At 27.2% G+C, this 15,680-nt stretch overlaps 3 protein-coding genes across 3 annotated transcripts; 2 read left to right on the top strand and 1 right to left on the bottom strand.

Annotated features, from left to right (window-relative positions):
- Positions 1–1,121: 1,121 nt before the first annotated feature.
- OCT59_028659 (uncharacterized protein) lies at positions 1,122–3,704 on the bottom strand (the record flags this gene model as incomplete). Its single annotated transcript, XM_066147454.1, has 2 exons — positions 1,122–1,267; positions 1,385–3,704. The coding sequence occupies 2 exons, from the start codon at positions 3,702–3,704 to the stop codon at positions 1,122–1,124; spliced, it is 2,466 nt and encodes an 821-aa protein (XP_065994164.1).
- Positions 3,705–7,098: 3,394 nt separating this feature from the next.
- Positions 7,099–8,598, top strand: OCT59_028658 (uncharacterized protein; the record flags this gene model as incomplete). The annotated part of the gene is made up of 1 exon (XM_066147453.1): positions 7,099–8,598. One exon carries the CDS (start codon positions 7,099–7,101, stop codon positions 8,596–8,598), a length of 1,500 nt encoding a protein of 499 aa, XP_065994163.1.
- Positions 8,599–8,649: 51 nt separating this feature from the next.
- Positions 8,650–10,572, top strand: OCT59_028657 (uncharacterized protein; the record flags this gene model as incomplete). The annotated part of the gene is made up of 6 exons (XM_066147452.1): positions 8,650–9,541; positions 9,607–9,651; positions 9,721–9,782; positions 9,865–10,300; positions 10,383–10,460; positions 10,532–10,572. 6 exons carry the CDS (start codon positions 8,650–8,652, stop codon positions 10,570–10,572), a joined length of 1,554 nt encoding a protein of 517 aa, XP_065994162.1.
- Positions 10,573–15,680: the final 5,108 nt, after the last annotated feature.

The raw sequence follows: 15,680 nt of genomic DNA, 5'->3' as shown, positions 1-15,680 counted from the left end.
ATGGCATCTCATACATGAACACTATCGAAACACTAGAAACAAGATTGATGTAGAGGGTAGTGTTCCGAAAGGGTCGGGTCAAACCCGGGTTATTGACCCGACTCGTATTTAGGGGTCGGGTTTGGGTCGCATGATTTGATGACCCGTAACCCGCATGAACTCGACCCGACCCGTCGAGTCGGGTTATACCTTACTTTGACCCGACGACCCGAATCTTTTATTATAATTTTAACTAAAAATTTCAATTTTTTTATATTAAATACAACTTGACGGGTCGAACCCGGGTTATCCGAGTCAGACTATAATCGGGTCAAGTCGAATCCGAGTCGTTACTTTTACACTCGGGTCGAGTTCGAATACACCTCAAAACCCGACCCGACTCGACCCTTCGGAACACTAGTAGAGGGTATGATTCTCAGTCATTTATTTTTGAATAATAAAATACTAGAATCAGATAAAAACATTTGTTAGAAAAGTTAAAAAGTTCTTGAGCAAGAACAAAAACCAGAATACGAATTTGCCACATTTATAAATTCTTTAGAAGAATTTAAAGAAAATTCTATGATGTGTAAAAAAGTTCAAGAATGCCCGCCAGTGCATATCAGCTTATAAATGATAGCCTTTGACTTGCGTTACTGTTTACTTGAAACAAGATTGGTTGAGTCAATGGTGTGCACCGGAATATATATAGATAACGATCGGAGTTTGTAATGGTAATCGATCAAAGATAAATTTCAAAATCACCTTTCAATTTGGAATTTTACGATTCTAACGCCAACTAACGATTACTTAATGCTGGCCGAAATTATCATAGTGTGGCCAAATTTACTACGCATATGTAATTATTTGGCTTTGTTTGTCATTACTCATTAACAGTTAATGGTTAATTTGATGAGCTTTATAAGTTATAATGGCCTAATAAAACTTATAAGTGTATTTACCATAAATTAGCATTTTTATTTAAATTATGAAAGAAGTGAAAAAAATAAATATAAAAATAAAAAATAAAATAAAAGTAAAACCTAAAACTCAACGAGCATTTTTAACAGTTTATAATTAAATTAAACTTTAAATAATGGACATATAAAGATTAAAAAAAGTTGAAATACACTTGATGCAATTTAAATATTTTTTGTGCTAATATTTGCGCTTTTATCTATTACATTTCCCTGTTTGTATAATGTTGTAAGAATTTTTTGAGCATCACTATTTCCTCCTTCAGCTGCTTCTTTATATAAATTAAAGGCTTTGTCTTTATCAACATCAACTATAAATCCATGAAGATAATAATAACCAAGTTTATACTTTCCATTTATGCATCCTTTTTCGGCAGCTTGCTTAAAATAATCAAATGCTCTAATCTCATTTTTATTAACACCTTTACCTAATTCATATATTTCACCTAATTTATATAATGCAATATTATTATCATTCTCAGCTGATTTATGATACCAATGATTAACCATATTTAAATCTTTTACTAAGATTTCTTTATCTTCATAAAATGTTTTAAGAAATTCTATTGCATCACTATTTCCTATTCCAGACGCTTTATCATATAATTCAAAACCTTTTTCTTTATCAATTTTAGTTCCAATTCCATTCACATAACAATATCCTAGATGAAATTTTGCATTCACATATCCTTTTTCAACAGATTTTTCATAAGATTCAAATGCTTTAATCTCATCCTTATTTATACCTAAACCTAATTCATAACATATTCCTAAATTATCGTATGCAACTTCATCACCGTATTCTGCTGCTTTTTGTAACCAAAAAATAGCCTTTTCCAAATCCTTTTTCCCCTCTTCTATAATATATAAAAATCCAAGACTATTTTGTGCATATATATAACCTTTTTCAGCCGACATTTTATAAAATTCAAAAGATTTAAAATTATCTTTGTCAACTCCAATTCCAAATCTATAACAATAACCTAAATTATGTAGTGCTATTTCACATTCATTTTTTACAGCTATTTTATACCAATAAATAGCTTGTTTCAAATTTTTTTCTATACCATCACCATTAAAATATAAAGTTCCAAGATTACTTTGTGCAATACTATGACCTTTTTCAGCAGCCATTTTATATAATTTAAAGGCTTTTATTTTATCAACTTCAGTTCCAATTCCTTTTTCATAACAATATCCAATTTCAAATTGAGCGTCTAAATGACCTTGATCAGCTGATTTCTTATAATATTCAAATGATCTAACTTTATCTTTAATCACACCTTTACCAAATTTATAAAAATTACCTAAACAAAATTGAGCAGATTCATTTCCATTTTCTGATGCTTTTTTATACCAATAAAAGGCTTTTTCTATACTTTTTTCTGCACCTTTACCAGTTTCATATAAATTTCCTAGATGATATTGTGCTCTATTATGTTCTTTTTCAGCTGATATTAAATATAATTCAAATGCTTTCATTTTATTAACCTCTGTTCCAATTCCTATATCATAACAATTACCAAGTTCAAATTGAGCATCTAAATAATCTTGATTAGCTGATTTCTTATAATATTCAAAGGCTTTTCTCTCATCTTTTTCAATACTATCACCATATTTATATAAATTACCTAAAATATATTGAGAAAATTTATTTCCATTTTCCGCTGCTTTTTTGTACCAATAAATGGCTTTTTCTAAATCTTTTTCCACTCCAATTTCATTTTGATAACAATTACCTAATATATATTGTGCAGATGAATATTCTCGTTCAGCAGATTTAAAATAACATCCAAATGCTTTTTTATAATCTTTATTTATGCCTATTCCATTTTGATAACAAATACCTAAATTATATTGTGCACGTAAATCACCTTCGTTGGCAGCCTTTAAATACCATTCAATTGCTTTTTTTTCGTCTTTTATTACTCCAATACCATTTTGATAACAATAACCCAAATTATTTTGTGCATCAGAATTTCCACCTTCCGCTGATTTTAAATAAAATTCAAACGCTTTAACTTCATCTTTCTTTTTTCCTATCCCATATTGATAACAATAACCTAAATTATTTAATTTTACCAATTCCTTCTTTTTAATATAATCTAATTGATTTTCATTATGACATCTATCTTGTGATTCAAAATATTTTTCCATAATATTTATCTCATCTTTACATATATTAATTTCTAAACCATTAAAATTCTCAAATTGATCATAAGACATTACATGTAAATATTCTAAATGTTTAGATTCCTTTGTAATCAAATTTCTTTTATTTAAAATAATATCTTTATAATAATAATGAGATAATAAATATTTTGAAATAATAATATTAAGTAATTGATATAATGAAGTTAATTTCTTATTTTCATCATTTTTATAATTATTAATTGATAATAAATATAATTTTAAAGATTTATTTTTATCAATAATAATATCATCATCATTATTATTATTATCATCATCATTATTATTTATACCATATTCATAAAAAAATCCTATTAAACTTGAAAACCAATTTTCATTCTCTTCATGTTCTTCCATTAATTTTAATATTATAATAGGATCTTTTTTATTATAATTACTAAGATAATCTTGTACCCATCCCATTAAAATATTTTCAAATTTTACGTAATTTTCAATTTTTATAACTTGACGATAAAATTCTTTTAAGAATTCTTTTAAAAAATTTTCATTATCGTTAAAATTATTATTATTCTCATTATCACTATTATTCGGCAACATTTTTTTTTTTATGATTGATAACTTTTTTTTTTGAGAAGAAAAAGGTTGGTGATTGAAACGTTTAGCCATTTTAAGTCATTGATTGATTGACAAATTTACACAATAATTAATTACTTTGTATTACTTTGTACTACACTTTCGTTTCCATATAAATAATAAGTTTTCGGTAGTTACCGTTTTGTGAAACCATAAATATTGTGTACACAAGCATGTTTAAATTCAATTCGCGTCAATATTTATTTATGTAATAAAGTTGGATGTTTTTAAATTTAATTTTCTTAAATTAATACAAAATTCTGCAAAAAAAAAAATTCTTATATACATTAAAATCGCGAAATGTCAGAAACAATGCTTTTAAATATATAAATTTTCAAAATTTTCAAATATTAGACTCTACTCTTTATACCACCAATCTTGTAACGTATTAAAGCATGAAATAGAAATACCAATTTGTAAACGAGTCAACTGCAAAAGATCTGCAGAAAATGGAAATCTGGCTTAGTGTCAAATAATTAAAATTATGTGAAAAAGTTAATGTAAAAATCAAACTATGGGTTAATTATTAGGGTAAATTTAAATCCAGCTCCTACAGTATGCGTGATGCTTAAATCTCGCCTTTAATCCCAAAAGGGATATTTTTATGCCGATCATTTAATGGCCAGAATTAATTACGTCATGTGATTTAACGAAAAAAAAACCAAAAAAAAATTTTGTTAAATAAGTCAAAAATCATCTTAGTGCTTTAAGTAAACTTGTAGAGTAGGCAAAAATACACATCATGTATAATTTTTTAAAAAAAAGTTTGTATATTATTTTACAATTTTTGTTACAGAATGTGAGATTTAAACATCAACATCATACAAGGGGGCGAGATACACATTTATTCATTTTGAATATTATGTATTAAAATATATTAGTGTTGAATGGGTTTACATAAAGAGCATCATTTAAGGAATGAAAGTCAGGTGACAGAAAAAAATTACTAATGATTGACAGAAATCATATATGAATTTTTTGCAGTTGACTCACGTATCACGAATTAAACATTATTCTAAATAACATTATTGATATGATATAGGTCGAATTTGAGTCTATAATTATCGTAAATTTTATATCAAATTTTGTCTAAAAGTTCCTTGAAATTTGGATACTCGGTAGTGTACTATATTTTTAATTGTTTTATACGTGATAAAAAAACTAAATCAGAATCGTGACCTTAAATTGCCGTACACGTACATTTATCAAATGTTATCATACAAAGAGCCATTCATTGATTTAAATTATTCAAAAAATGTTAGGAATATTACGTAATTTATCCTGAGTGGTATGATTTCCTAATTAAATGACTAATTAAATGATTTATAATTTACAAACCTCATCAGGAGTTAAAATTGATAACTCGAAATTGAATATTAAATATTTTTCATATTTTTTTGTACTGCGAAAAATTCTTTACATTGAAGATAGTAATTAATACTCTAAAAAAATCGACTCTCGAGATGGAAAATTCGCTATAAGTTACCGACAGTAGTATGTTACGTCAATAATAATTCTTAAAACAGAATAAGTTTAATTCGGCTTTCGTTCAAAAAATATCTTTGGCATTAAGGATTATATCATTCTGGACGGCCAAAAAGAAAAGTTCACTTTTAATACTATTACGAATTTTGATGGTCTACTTTACTTTCAATTGTAGTTAGCGTTAAGTATTATTAAAAGAAAATTTAGAATATAATAAATTTAAGCTATAATAACCATTATGATAGAAATACATAGTTGACATTAAAAATTTCAAATTAAAAAATCATTTGGATGAAGTCTTTTATAAAAAAGTGACCAAGAAGAAGATAGAAATTTCAATAAATTTCTTTCAGAATTATTATGTCACTATTTCTATAAAACTGGAAGATAAAACAATTTCTGCTATATTGAAGTCATAAATTTATGAAAAAAAATGAATAGACAATAAAATACGTATAAATATTTATATCTTTGTTTACATCAGGAGAATGTCGGTATTATTTTTATTACAACGACAGATGTAATTAAAAAAAAAATATGTGAAGAAACTTAATTGTCCTATTTAACTAGAATGATAACGAATATGCAATAAATCATAGACTTAATTTATTTTTTTTTAAATGTATTATCTACTAATAGGATTTCGATTACATCAAAATAATCAGTAACTACCCACTCGAGCCTATCATTAAATTATCGAATTTTAAATTTTTATGTAAAATATTTCTAAAAATCTACTTTACGAAAAGCTATATACGACAATACCAGAATTTTAATTTCGTAAATGTACTGTACAAATAATGTGCTAAATATAATAACTCTCTAACTACAATCTTCGATGTCGATCATGTAGCAAAAATTCATATACGAAAAATATTTTTCGTAAGAATTTTTCTAACTATCACCGGGGATCGCCGGTGACTGAAATTATGATGATCGACCAGCATTAAAAAATATAGTGCCGGTAAAAATTGATATTTCTGGCCAACGGTGATGATCACCCCCGGTGATTTGAAGTAAAAAACTTTTATAATTTTGTGTAATTTTTTTTTAATACTTCGATAATATTACATACTGTGTACCGAGTATACTAACAAATTTGGTTCACAAAAAGAGACATGTCCCATACTTGAGTTTGTGAGACTTTGTTAAAAATAAAATATATCAGTATTTTTCACATCTAACTTTAAGACGTTACAATTTGTTTAACGAGAGGGAGGAAGTTTTATTAAACAAACTTGCGTAATAAAACCTTTGGAAGTTTTGGGAAAAATTGGATCTTAATAAAAATGGAGGATTGGAGGATTGGGTACGTTATAAGTTAAAGTATTATGCTTATATGTAAAATAAATTTTATTTAATAGGTAATTAAAAGTATTTTTAAAAAATATTGGTTTTTCTAAAAAACACATTATGTATTAAAAATTAATTAGCCGGATTCATTTTGCCGGTTCTTTAGATTAAGGTTAGAACTAGAGTTAGGTTTAGGGTAAGGGGATTAGGATTTAAGGAGATTAGGGTTAGTAATTTTTCACGAAGTGTCACATCCTATTATTCTGTGAATTTTTTTTATATGTAAAAACTCTAATTGTCGTCATTAATTGTCACATCCATAATATTATATGTAACCCGGCAAAATGAAGGCGCACGCTAATTGATTGGTCAAATATCATGTGATCACTGATCATTTGTGCGATATTGATCATTTTAGAGTACGAAATCCGTCTGTTCGCACACATGAAACATTGAAACATTCTTGCATATTTGATCAACATAAATAAAGCACAACACTTATTTGCACAACATAAATAAACATAACTATTTATGCTCTGGATTTTACGATGGTTTTCCGTTTTCCTTGTTTATATTAAAAATGTCTGAAATAAATTGCAATAGAACAAAAGATGAATCTAATATTTTTGATGAAAATGTAATTGATGATGAAAAAAATGAAGCCAAACTATTATTTCATCAGTATCAAAAATCAGCTGAAAGTGGTTATGAAGTTGCAATGTTTAATTTAGCCATATATTACGAAAATGGAAAAGGAACAGAAAAGAATTTAGAAAAATCCTTATATTGGTATCAAAAAGCAGCAGAAAAAGACCATATTAAAGCAATGTATAATTTAGCCATATGTTATGAAAATGGGGAAGAAACAGAAAAGAATTTAGAAAAAGCCTTTTATTGGTATCAAAAAGCTGCAGAAAATGATAATGAAGTTGCAATGCTTAATTTAGCCAAATGTTATAAAAATGGAAAAGGAACAGAAAAGAATTTAGAAAAAGCCTTTTATTGGTATCAAAAAGCAGCAGAAAAAGATTGTATTAAAGCAATATTTAATTTAATCATATGTTATGAAAATGGAGAAGGAACAGAAAAGAATTTAGAAAAAGCCTTTTATTGGTATCAAAAAGCAGCAGAAAATGGTAATAAAGATGCAATGAATAATTTGGCCATATATTATGAAAATGGAAAAGGAACGGAAAAGAATTCAAAAAATGCTTTTTATTGGTACCAAAAAGCAGCAGAAAAAGATTGTATTAAAGCAATGTTTAATTTAATCGTATGTTATGAAAATGGAGAAGGAACCGAAAAAGATTTAGAAAAAGCATTTTATTGGTATCAAAAAGCAGCAGAAAATGGTAATAAAGATGCAATGAATAATCTAGCCATATATTATGAAAATGGAAAAGGAGTGGAAAAAAATTTAGAAAAAGCCTTTTGTTGGTATCAAAAAGCAGCAGAAAATGGTAACAAAGTTGCAATGAATAACTTGGCCATATGTTATGAAAATGGAAAAGGAACAGAAAAGAATTTAGAAAAAGCCTTTTATTGGTATCAAAAAGCGGCAGAAAACGGTAATGAAGCTGCAATAAATAATTTAGCCGTATGTTATGAAAATGGAAAAGGAACAGAAAAGAATTTAGAAAGAGCTTCTTATTGGTATCAAAAAGCCGCAGAAAATGGTAATGAAGTTGCAATGAATAATCTGGCCATATGTTATGAAAATGGAAAAGGAACAGATCTAGCAAAAGCTTTTTATTGGTTTCAAAAAGCAGCAGAAAAGGATTGTATTAGGGCAATGTTTAATTTAGCCATGTGTTATGAAAATGGAAAAGGGACAGAAAAGAATTTAGAAAAATCTTTTTATTGGTATCAACAAGCAGCATTAAATGGTAATGAAGTTGCAATGAATAATTTAGCTATATGTTATAATAATGGAAATGGGACAGAAAAGAATTTAGAAAAAGCCTTTTATTGGTATCAAAAAGCAGCAATAAAAGATTGTATTAAAGCAATGTTTAATTTAGCCATATGTTATGAAAATGGAAAAGGGACAGAAAAGAATTTAGAAAAATCCTTTTATTAGTATCAAAAAGCAGTAGAAAAAAATCATATTAAAGCAATATTTAATTTAGCTATGTGCTATGAAAATGGAAAAGGAATAAAAAAGAATTCTGACAAAGCCTTTTACTGGTATCAAAAAGCAGCAGAAAACGAAAATATAGATGCACAATTTAAATTAGGTTTATATTATGAAGAAGGAAATTTTATTGAAAAGGATGAAGTTAGAGCCTTTTATTGGTATCAAAAAGCAGCAGAAAATGAAAATAAAAATGCACAAAATAAAGTAGGTTTTTGTTATCAAAAAGGAATTGGTATTGAAAAAAATGAATTTAAAGCCTTTTGTTGGTATCAAAAAGCGGCTGAACAAGAACTTAGTGATGCACAAAAAAATTTGGGTTTATGTTACCAAAATGGACTTGGTATTGAAAAAGACGAAGCTAAAGCCATTTATTGGTATCAAAAAGCAGCAGAAAATGGAGATAAAGAAGCACAATTTAATCTAAGTGTTTATTATAAAGAAGGAATTGGTATTGAAAAGGATGAAATTAAAGCTTCTTATTGGTATCAAAGAGCAACTGAACAAAATGCACAATATAAACTTAGATTCTTTTATAAGATTGGCAAAGGAGTGAACAAACGCTTAGAAAAGTCCATTTATTGGTTTAAAAAAGCAGAAAATGAAAGTTTAAGTGCAAATAAATGGATTGAAAATGCTTTAAAATATGAAAAAGTTAAATTTATATCTTATAAAGAACTAAAAAATGCAAAACCTCTTGATGTAGGAGGATTTGGAAAAATATCAAAAGCAACTTGGACTAAAACTAATAATTATGTTATTTGTAAACAATTGATTAATACAACTTATATTAAGAATGATATGTTAGATGCATTTATTCATGAACTAAAAATGCACCTGCACCTTAATTATAGTGACAGAATTATACGTTGTTTTGGTATTAGTTTAGGTAATTTGAATATTTTTTTTTACATTGCATTTCTTTAATTTCTTATAAACTTATTTTTTTTTTAGATCCAAAAACGAATGAATATATTCTTATTATGCAGTATGCTAATGGTGGAGATCTTCAAAATTATCTCAAAAATAATTTTATGAATTTAACTTGAAATGATAAAAAAAAATTAGGATTTCAAATTGCAGATGGATTAAATTACTTGCATAATGAAAATATTTTACATAGAGATCTTGTAAGTATTAAATTATTATTGTTTAATATCATTATGGCATTAAAAAAAATAATAATATATTTATGTAACTTAATTTATAAAGCATTCTAGGAATATAGTTATTCATGAAAAAAATGCTATAATTACTGACTTTGGTATTTCAAAAAATCAAAATAATCAAACTTCAACAGCTTATGTTGGTAATTTTGGTATTATTACTTATATGGAGCCAAAACGTTTTAAGGATGCAAATTTTCCATATACTAAATCTTCAGATATTTATAGTTTTGGTGTACTAATGTGGGAAATTTCTAGCGGATGTCCTCCATTTAAGGATTGTGATGATAAAGTTGCACTTGCTATTTCCATTAACACTGGTACTCGTGAAAATACTGTTCCTGATACTCCTAACGAATATGAAAAACTTTATAGAAATTGTTGGAAACAAGAACCTGAACAAAGACCAACTATCATTGAAATATTGAATGAGTTTGAAAAAATGGGTTTTGGAAATAATGTCATAAGAGAATTAGTCAAAGGTATTCATATTTACAGTATATCATTTATTTGTTTATATCGATAGTATCATAATGAAAATACAACGGTCTGTTCATTTTATAGATAATGAAAATTTAACTTCGGAATCACAGTCTAATGCTGAATCTTTAGAACATGTACATTCCTCTTCAAATTTCCACAGTAAGTTTATAATTTTTTACTTTATTTACTTTATTAAGATACTAAAATTATATACTTTATATTATATTTAGTTAACTGGAACAAAGAGTTGGCTAACACTCAAAGCAATTAGATTTTCAAAGAAATGTAAAAATAGACATGTCTTTTCTTTTTTTAAAGCTGACAAATGAATAAAATTGAACATATGCTTAATTTAAGATTACTAACCAAATCACCAAACATTCAATATTTTCGATCTAATAGATTTGAATTAAATAATTTTAGGTTAACTAAAATTTATATAGTCTTTATACATACCCTTCATCTACTTTAGGAATTTATTGATTGTAAAGAGTAATAAAATTTCATCTTTCTATGCCAATAATTTTATTCCTAACTAAAACTGAACAAGATTCTTTTGTTTATTTAACTGCTTGTATTTCATGAATTTCATATTTAACATACAACATTATAATATAGTTGGCATATAATTAATTTCACAATACAATGAATCTTCTGTGTGGTACCGATTTTAACATATGAAAAATTCTCATTATACCTAACACCCTAATCAAACGTTAGTGTTATCCGAATTTTTGTAGTTAATTTTTATTTTATTTTTTTATTTAATTTATTTAGTTTATTATTTTTTTATAAATAGTTTATTTATATATATAGTTTATAGTTTATTGGGCATATAGATGGAAATCGGAAGTTTAGATGGTAGGTGGCTAGGGTAGTCTAACTGGGATGGCAAATTTGTTCGCTGGACGAATTTGTACTGAATTTTGGATAATATATAAGGACCGATTTGTGGAGATTTGGGAAAGGGTGTGCGTGGTTTTATTTGATATAAAAATAGATACGAATATTACAGAGCGCCGATAGAGGCAGTAATATTGCATTTTATTTGTTAATAAATAAACCTTGCCGATTTGTTTCCAATTTCTTATAATAAACCTGTCTTATTTTATGTATTGTTTATTGTCATTTATTGACCTTTCGTTATACATTGTTTGCTTATTTTTATAGGCTTTACTGCCGATTGTTTACTATTTTCATACATACACTTTAAATTATTTCACCATTTGCTATTTAACATCATACAGTCTATTCAATATTTTTGAAAGTAATTGATATTAAAATAAATAATACTCTTGAACGTATAGACCGTTAAATATTGACAGTTATTTTGAAATATTTAAGTTTCAGACAATTTTATATATTAGTAAATTTCCTATTAATATTATAATAACTAGTTATTTTTACCTTATCTTCTCTGATACTTGACTTGCTGTAACCGCTTACAATTCTCTTCAATATTTTCTTCGACTTTTTTTTCTTACTTCGTTCCTTCTCACCCAAGCTGGTTTCCGACAACATGTGGTTTTTGTGATTGCTGCATCTCTTGCAGCCAGTGTCAAAAGAGAATCCTGTTTTCCCATTCTTTCTATGCCATTTCTACACTCTCTATACATAACTCTTCAGTTGAATTCAATATTCGGTTTATCTCCTCACAAATTTAAGTTATTTTTGATGTTGATAAAAAACTTATCCATATCGTTATTCAAATGACGTGAAGATAGCCTTTTAATGTTTTTGAAATTTTTATTATTAAAATATTTAATGTCTCTCATGGTTCTGTTCTCAAACTCTTCCTTTCGCAGATAAAACTCTATTTTTACTTTATTTTATGTATGTTTTATAAGACTCTCCATATAAAAAGTAAATAAAAAGTTTATCTTTTTATACAAATATTTTTGTTCTTAGCTAAAAAAGATTCTTTTGTTGATTTAACTGTTTGTACTTCAAAAATTTTATATACATTTTATATATACAGTAATGCAATAATAAATTTATTTAAAATACTCTGATAATTTTACAAGTAATATAAAATTGCGTCATAGATGTTAACTTTTGATTTTGACTTTAAGAGTCCCCGTGCGATGAGATTAGATAATTCAATTTTAAATTGTCAATATTTAATATATCATTTCTCTAAATATTTACTTCTTACCGGTATTTTTTTAGTTACAATTACTAATAAATAAAAGTTAGGTAAAATAAAATATGTATTAATGCGACATTTTTATATCAGGCAGAATTTTTCAGCCTGAATTAAGTTTTATAGAGATTAGCACAAATAAATGTAACATGTACTGATTATGATAATTCTGGTAATTTTTTATTCCCACACAGCCTTATTGATAAAGTTTTAAGTTTACATTACTTAGTAACTTAAATTGGTTTCTGTTGTGGAATTGTGGTAACAATACATATTTAACTAGTAAAGTTACGAAAGGTCAAGACTTGATAAAGCAAATAATATCTTTCAGTTGATCTTCGATCAAACTCTGAATATAGTATTTGTATAATATAGGACTTTTTGTCCAATTATCAAAGAATAATTTAAACGATCTAATTCATATTCAAAACAAGAAAATTTTCATTGACGAAGATTTATTGAAGGTAAATCAATTTCAATATCTCCTTGAACATATAAATAAACCTTCTAAATATTGACAACTAATCAACTAATCAATATTTTTTTCAATCCATAATAAGTTATTTCATGCGTTAGTAAGTTTTCTATTAATTTGATAATGATTATAACTTAATTTATTGATATGACTTTTCGTACTCCAAATCAAACTAATTACAATTTTAGGTAAAACTCTCCAAGTTTTTAAAGTTTTTAAAAGAGATAAAGATACAACTTCCAAACTTTCCCATCTCAGGTTTATATTTTAAAACAACAAAATATGAAACAACTATCGTGCCAGGTTTTCAATCTAATCTTATATGTTCTATAGTATTAGCACTTTAATTAATGTCTGCTTTACTTGGAAATTTACTAATGATAGAACGAAACAAAACAAGTTTTTCTTTTAAGTATTAATGCTGCACAAAAAAATGTAGTTTTATTTCATAAAATAAAAAAATTGTGTTTATTTTTTTGATATTTGCAGTTTTTAACTTTTTGAATTTTGAATTATGAGGTATAAAATATTGGATTTTTTTACTTTATTATTATTGGTAATTATAACAAATAATATTCAAAGCTGTTTTCCCCTTTGAATTCGGATTATCGTATCCTTCCGATTTTAAGCACCACATTTTTAAAGGAAAATTTTCACTAAAGTTTGGGGTGGTGTTTAAATTCGGAAGTAAGTTGCAACTTATATCTAAAAAAACTCTGACGAATCAAACATTGATCCAACAATAAGCGTACTAAAAGAAAGAAAATACGTCATGATTAGGTAATTAAGCACCCAAGTTTTGTGGGCGATTTTTTGTGTCACGGGGATGACAAATAGAGATCAGGCAACTCAAAAAAACTAAGTCGCTGAGATAAATATAAACAGCGCGTTCCGCACGGTCACGTGTTAGGTGACACTTAAATGTTACTTGTTCCTTATATGGTGATGATCGACACAAATCCCGCCCACGAAACTGGAGTGCGGTAATTAAAAGCTACAATATAATCATATTTGATATTATTGTGTGTTGACACCATTTATACTTATATGAAAAGCTTGTACAACAAAAAAAATAATATTTATACAGTCCTTTTCTTCTTTTTTTTTTTAATACACCCATCTCTTTCACTCCTCCTTCAGACGCAACTAAATACTTTTTTTATAAATACTTCCTTTTCAAATAAATATCTAATAAATTCCTTTTTTTTCACGCGTAAATGAATACGACGAAGCACAATTACCAGATGACGCAGACTTTTTTTTCACGCACAAATATTTTCACGCGCAAATAAATACCTTTTTTTTCACGCGTAAATAAATACTTTTCACGCGCAAATAAATATTAAGGCGGAAAATATATATATATCAACATCAAAAACTGTATTTACTGGCGGAACTGCCTTTGGACAACATATGGGTAACGAGTTTCGCTAGCTATTGGAAACTTGTTTTGTAAGTGAAAAAACCACTCCAACTACTCCTTTAAGTTTAGACGCTTTGTGGTTCCTTTTTTACATGTTTTCTGCTGTCTATCACACATTTGATTCTTTCAATTTTTAGGCAGATCAACTGAAACGGTACATTCAAGATAATGCCAAATTTGGTATCTACTTGCGATAGAGGACAAGCTAACACTAAACGAGGCTGGGTCATATCATTAAATGGTGAGTATAAATAACAGTTGCCGGATGGACGTACGAGTACGTGTTCACCGGATGAGGGATCGCAGAAAGTCTTCCGGATGGTGGATTGTTATGATTGGCATAGAGGTTTATGTGCTCGTAGTACGTACCATTTGCTACTGGCTATGTAGTCATCTGCTTTGTGCACAAGTCGTAGCTACAATGATGCCACATAGGTGATCCCCAAGCCGATCCATATGGGAGGGCAGGCCGTGGTGCCCGTGGAAGTGACACATATTTCTATGCCATGACTTACTTAGTTGTTGTTATTGAATACTATATGAGATTGCCATAGATCCTATGATGGCCACATAGGTGTCCTGGGTTCCCTGCTTATGCATAATTAACAGGGTGGTAAACCTCATATGGTATTAGGTTATAGTGACTAAAAAATTTTGAAAATTTTGTAGGGCGTATATCAATTCATTTTGTCCTTATCTCTGAAAATATGAGATAAATTTGCATTATGAAATTTCTGAATTGGAGTAGTCGAATATTGAAGTTAAGATAATAATTTCAGTTTCTTCAATATTTTATTACATGATAAGGAAAAATATATATTGATTACGGATCGATAGGACTCCGGAGAATTCATATAATTCCATCAATGCTGATATTTGAATGTACAGTACAAAATAATATTTATCGTAAATTAAAATCTGCAACTAGATTAAAACTTTTATCAATTTGTTATTTATTTAGTTCTCATGTATTTCAGCAATGCAAGTTAATGGCTTCACCAAATTTTTAGGAAGAATGTTAATTTTAATATTGCATATAAACATAAAGCAGATAAAAAAGAAATCTTTACAGTATATTTTATTTGTTTCACAATTTTCTAATGATCTCTTATGGAACGGTTACCAAATAAAACAAATAGAAAATTTATTACAAGTAGAAAATAAATGTAGTACCGATCTACATTTAAGAATTCGTACTCACTGGCAAAGTTTCAATTGATTTGATTAAACTTGATCTTTAAGTACATCCAATTGTTCGAATTTTTTAATTATCTTAGTAAATATATTATACATAAAAAGAGTAAATAAGGAGTTAACTGACGTAATTGAATGTGTTCA

The sequence above is a fragment of the Rhizophagus irregularis genome, chromosome 8 (assembly GCF_026210795.1).
Source record: "Rhizophagus irregularis chromosome 8, complete sequence".
In the NCBI taxonomy this organism is placed as follows: Eukaryota; Fungi; Glomeromycota; class Glomeromycetes; order Glomerales; family Glomeraceae; genus Rhizophagus; species Rhizophagus irregularis.
The sequence above is the reverse complement of the archived record's forward strand: the minus strand, read 5'-3'. Positions and strand labels throughout refer to the sequence as shown.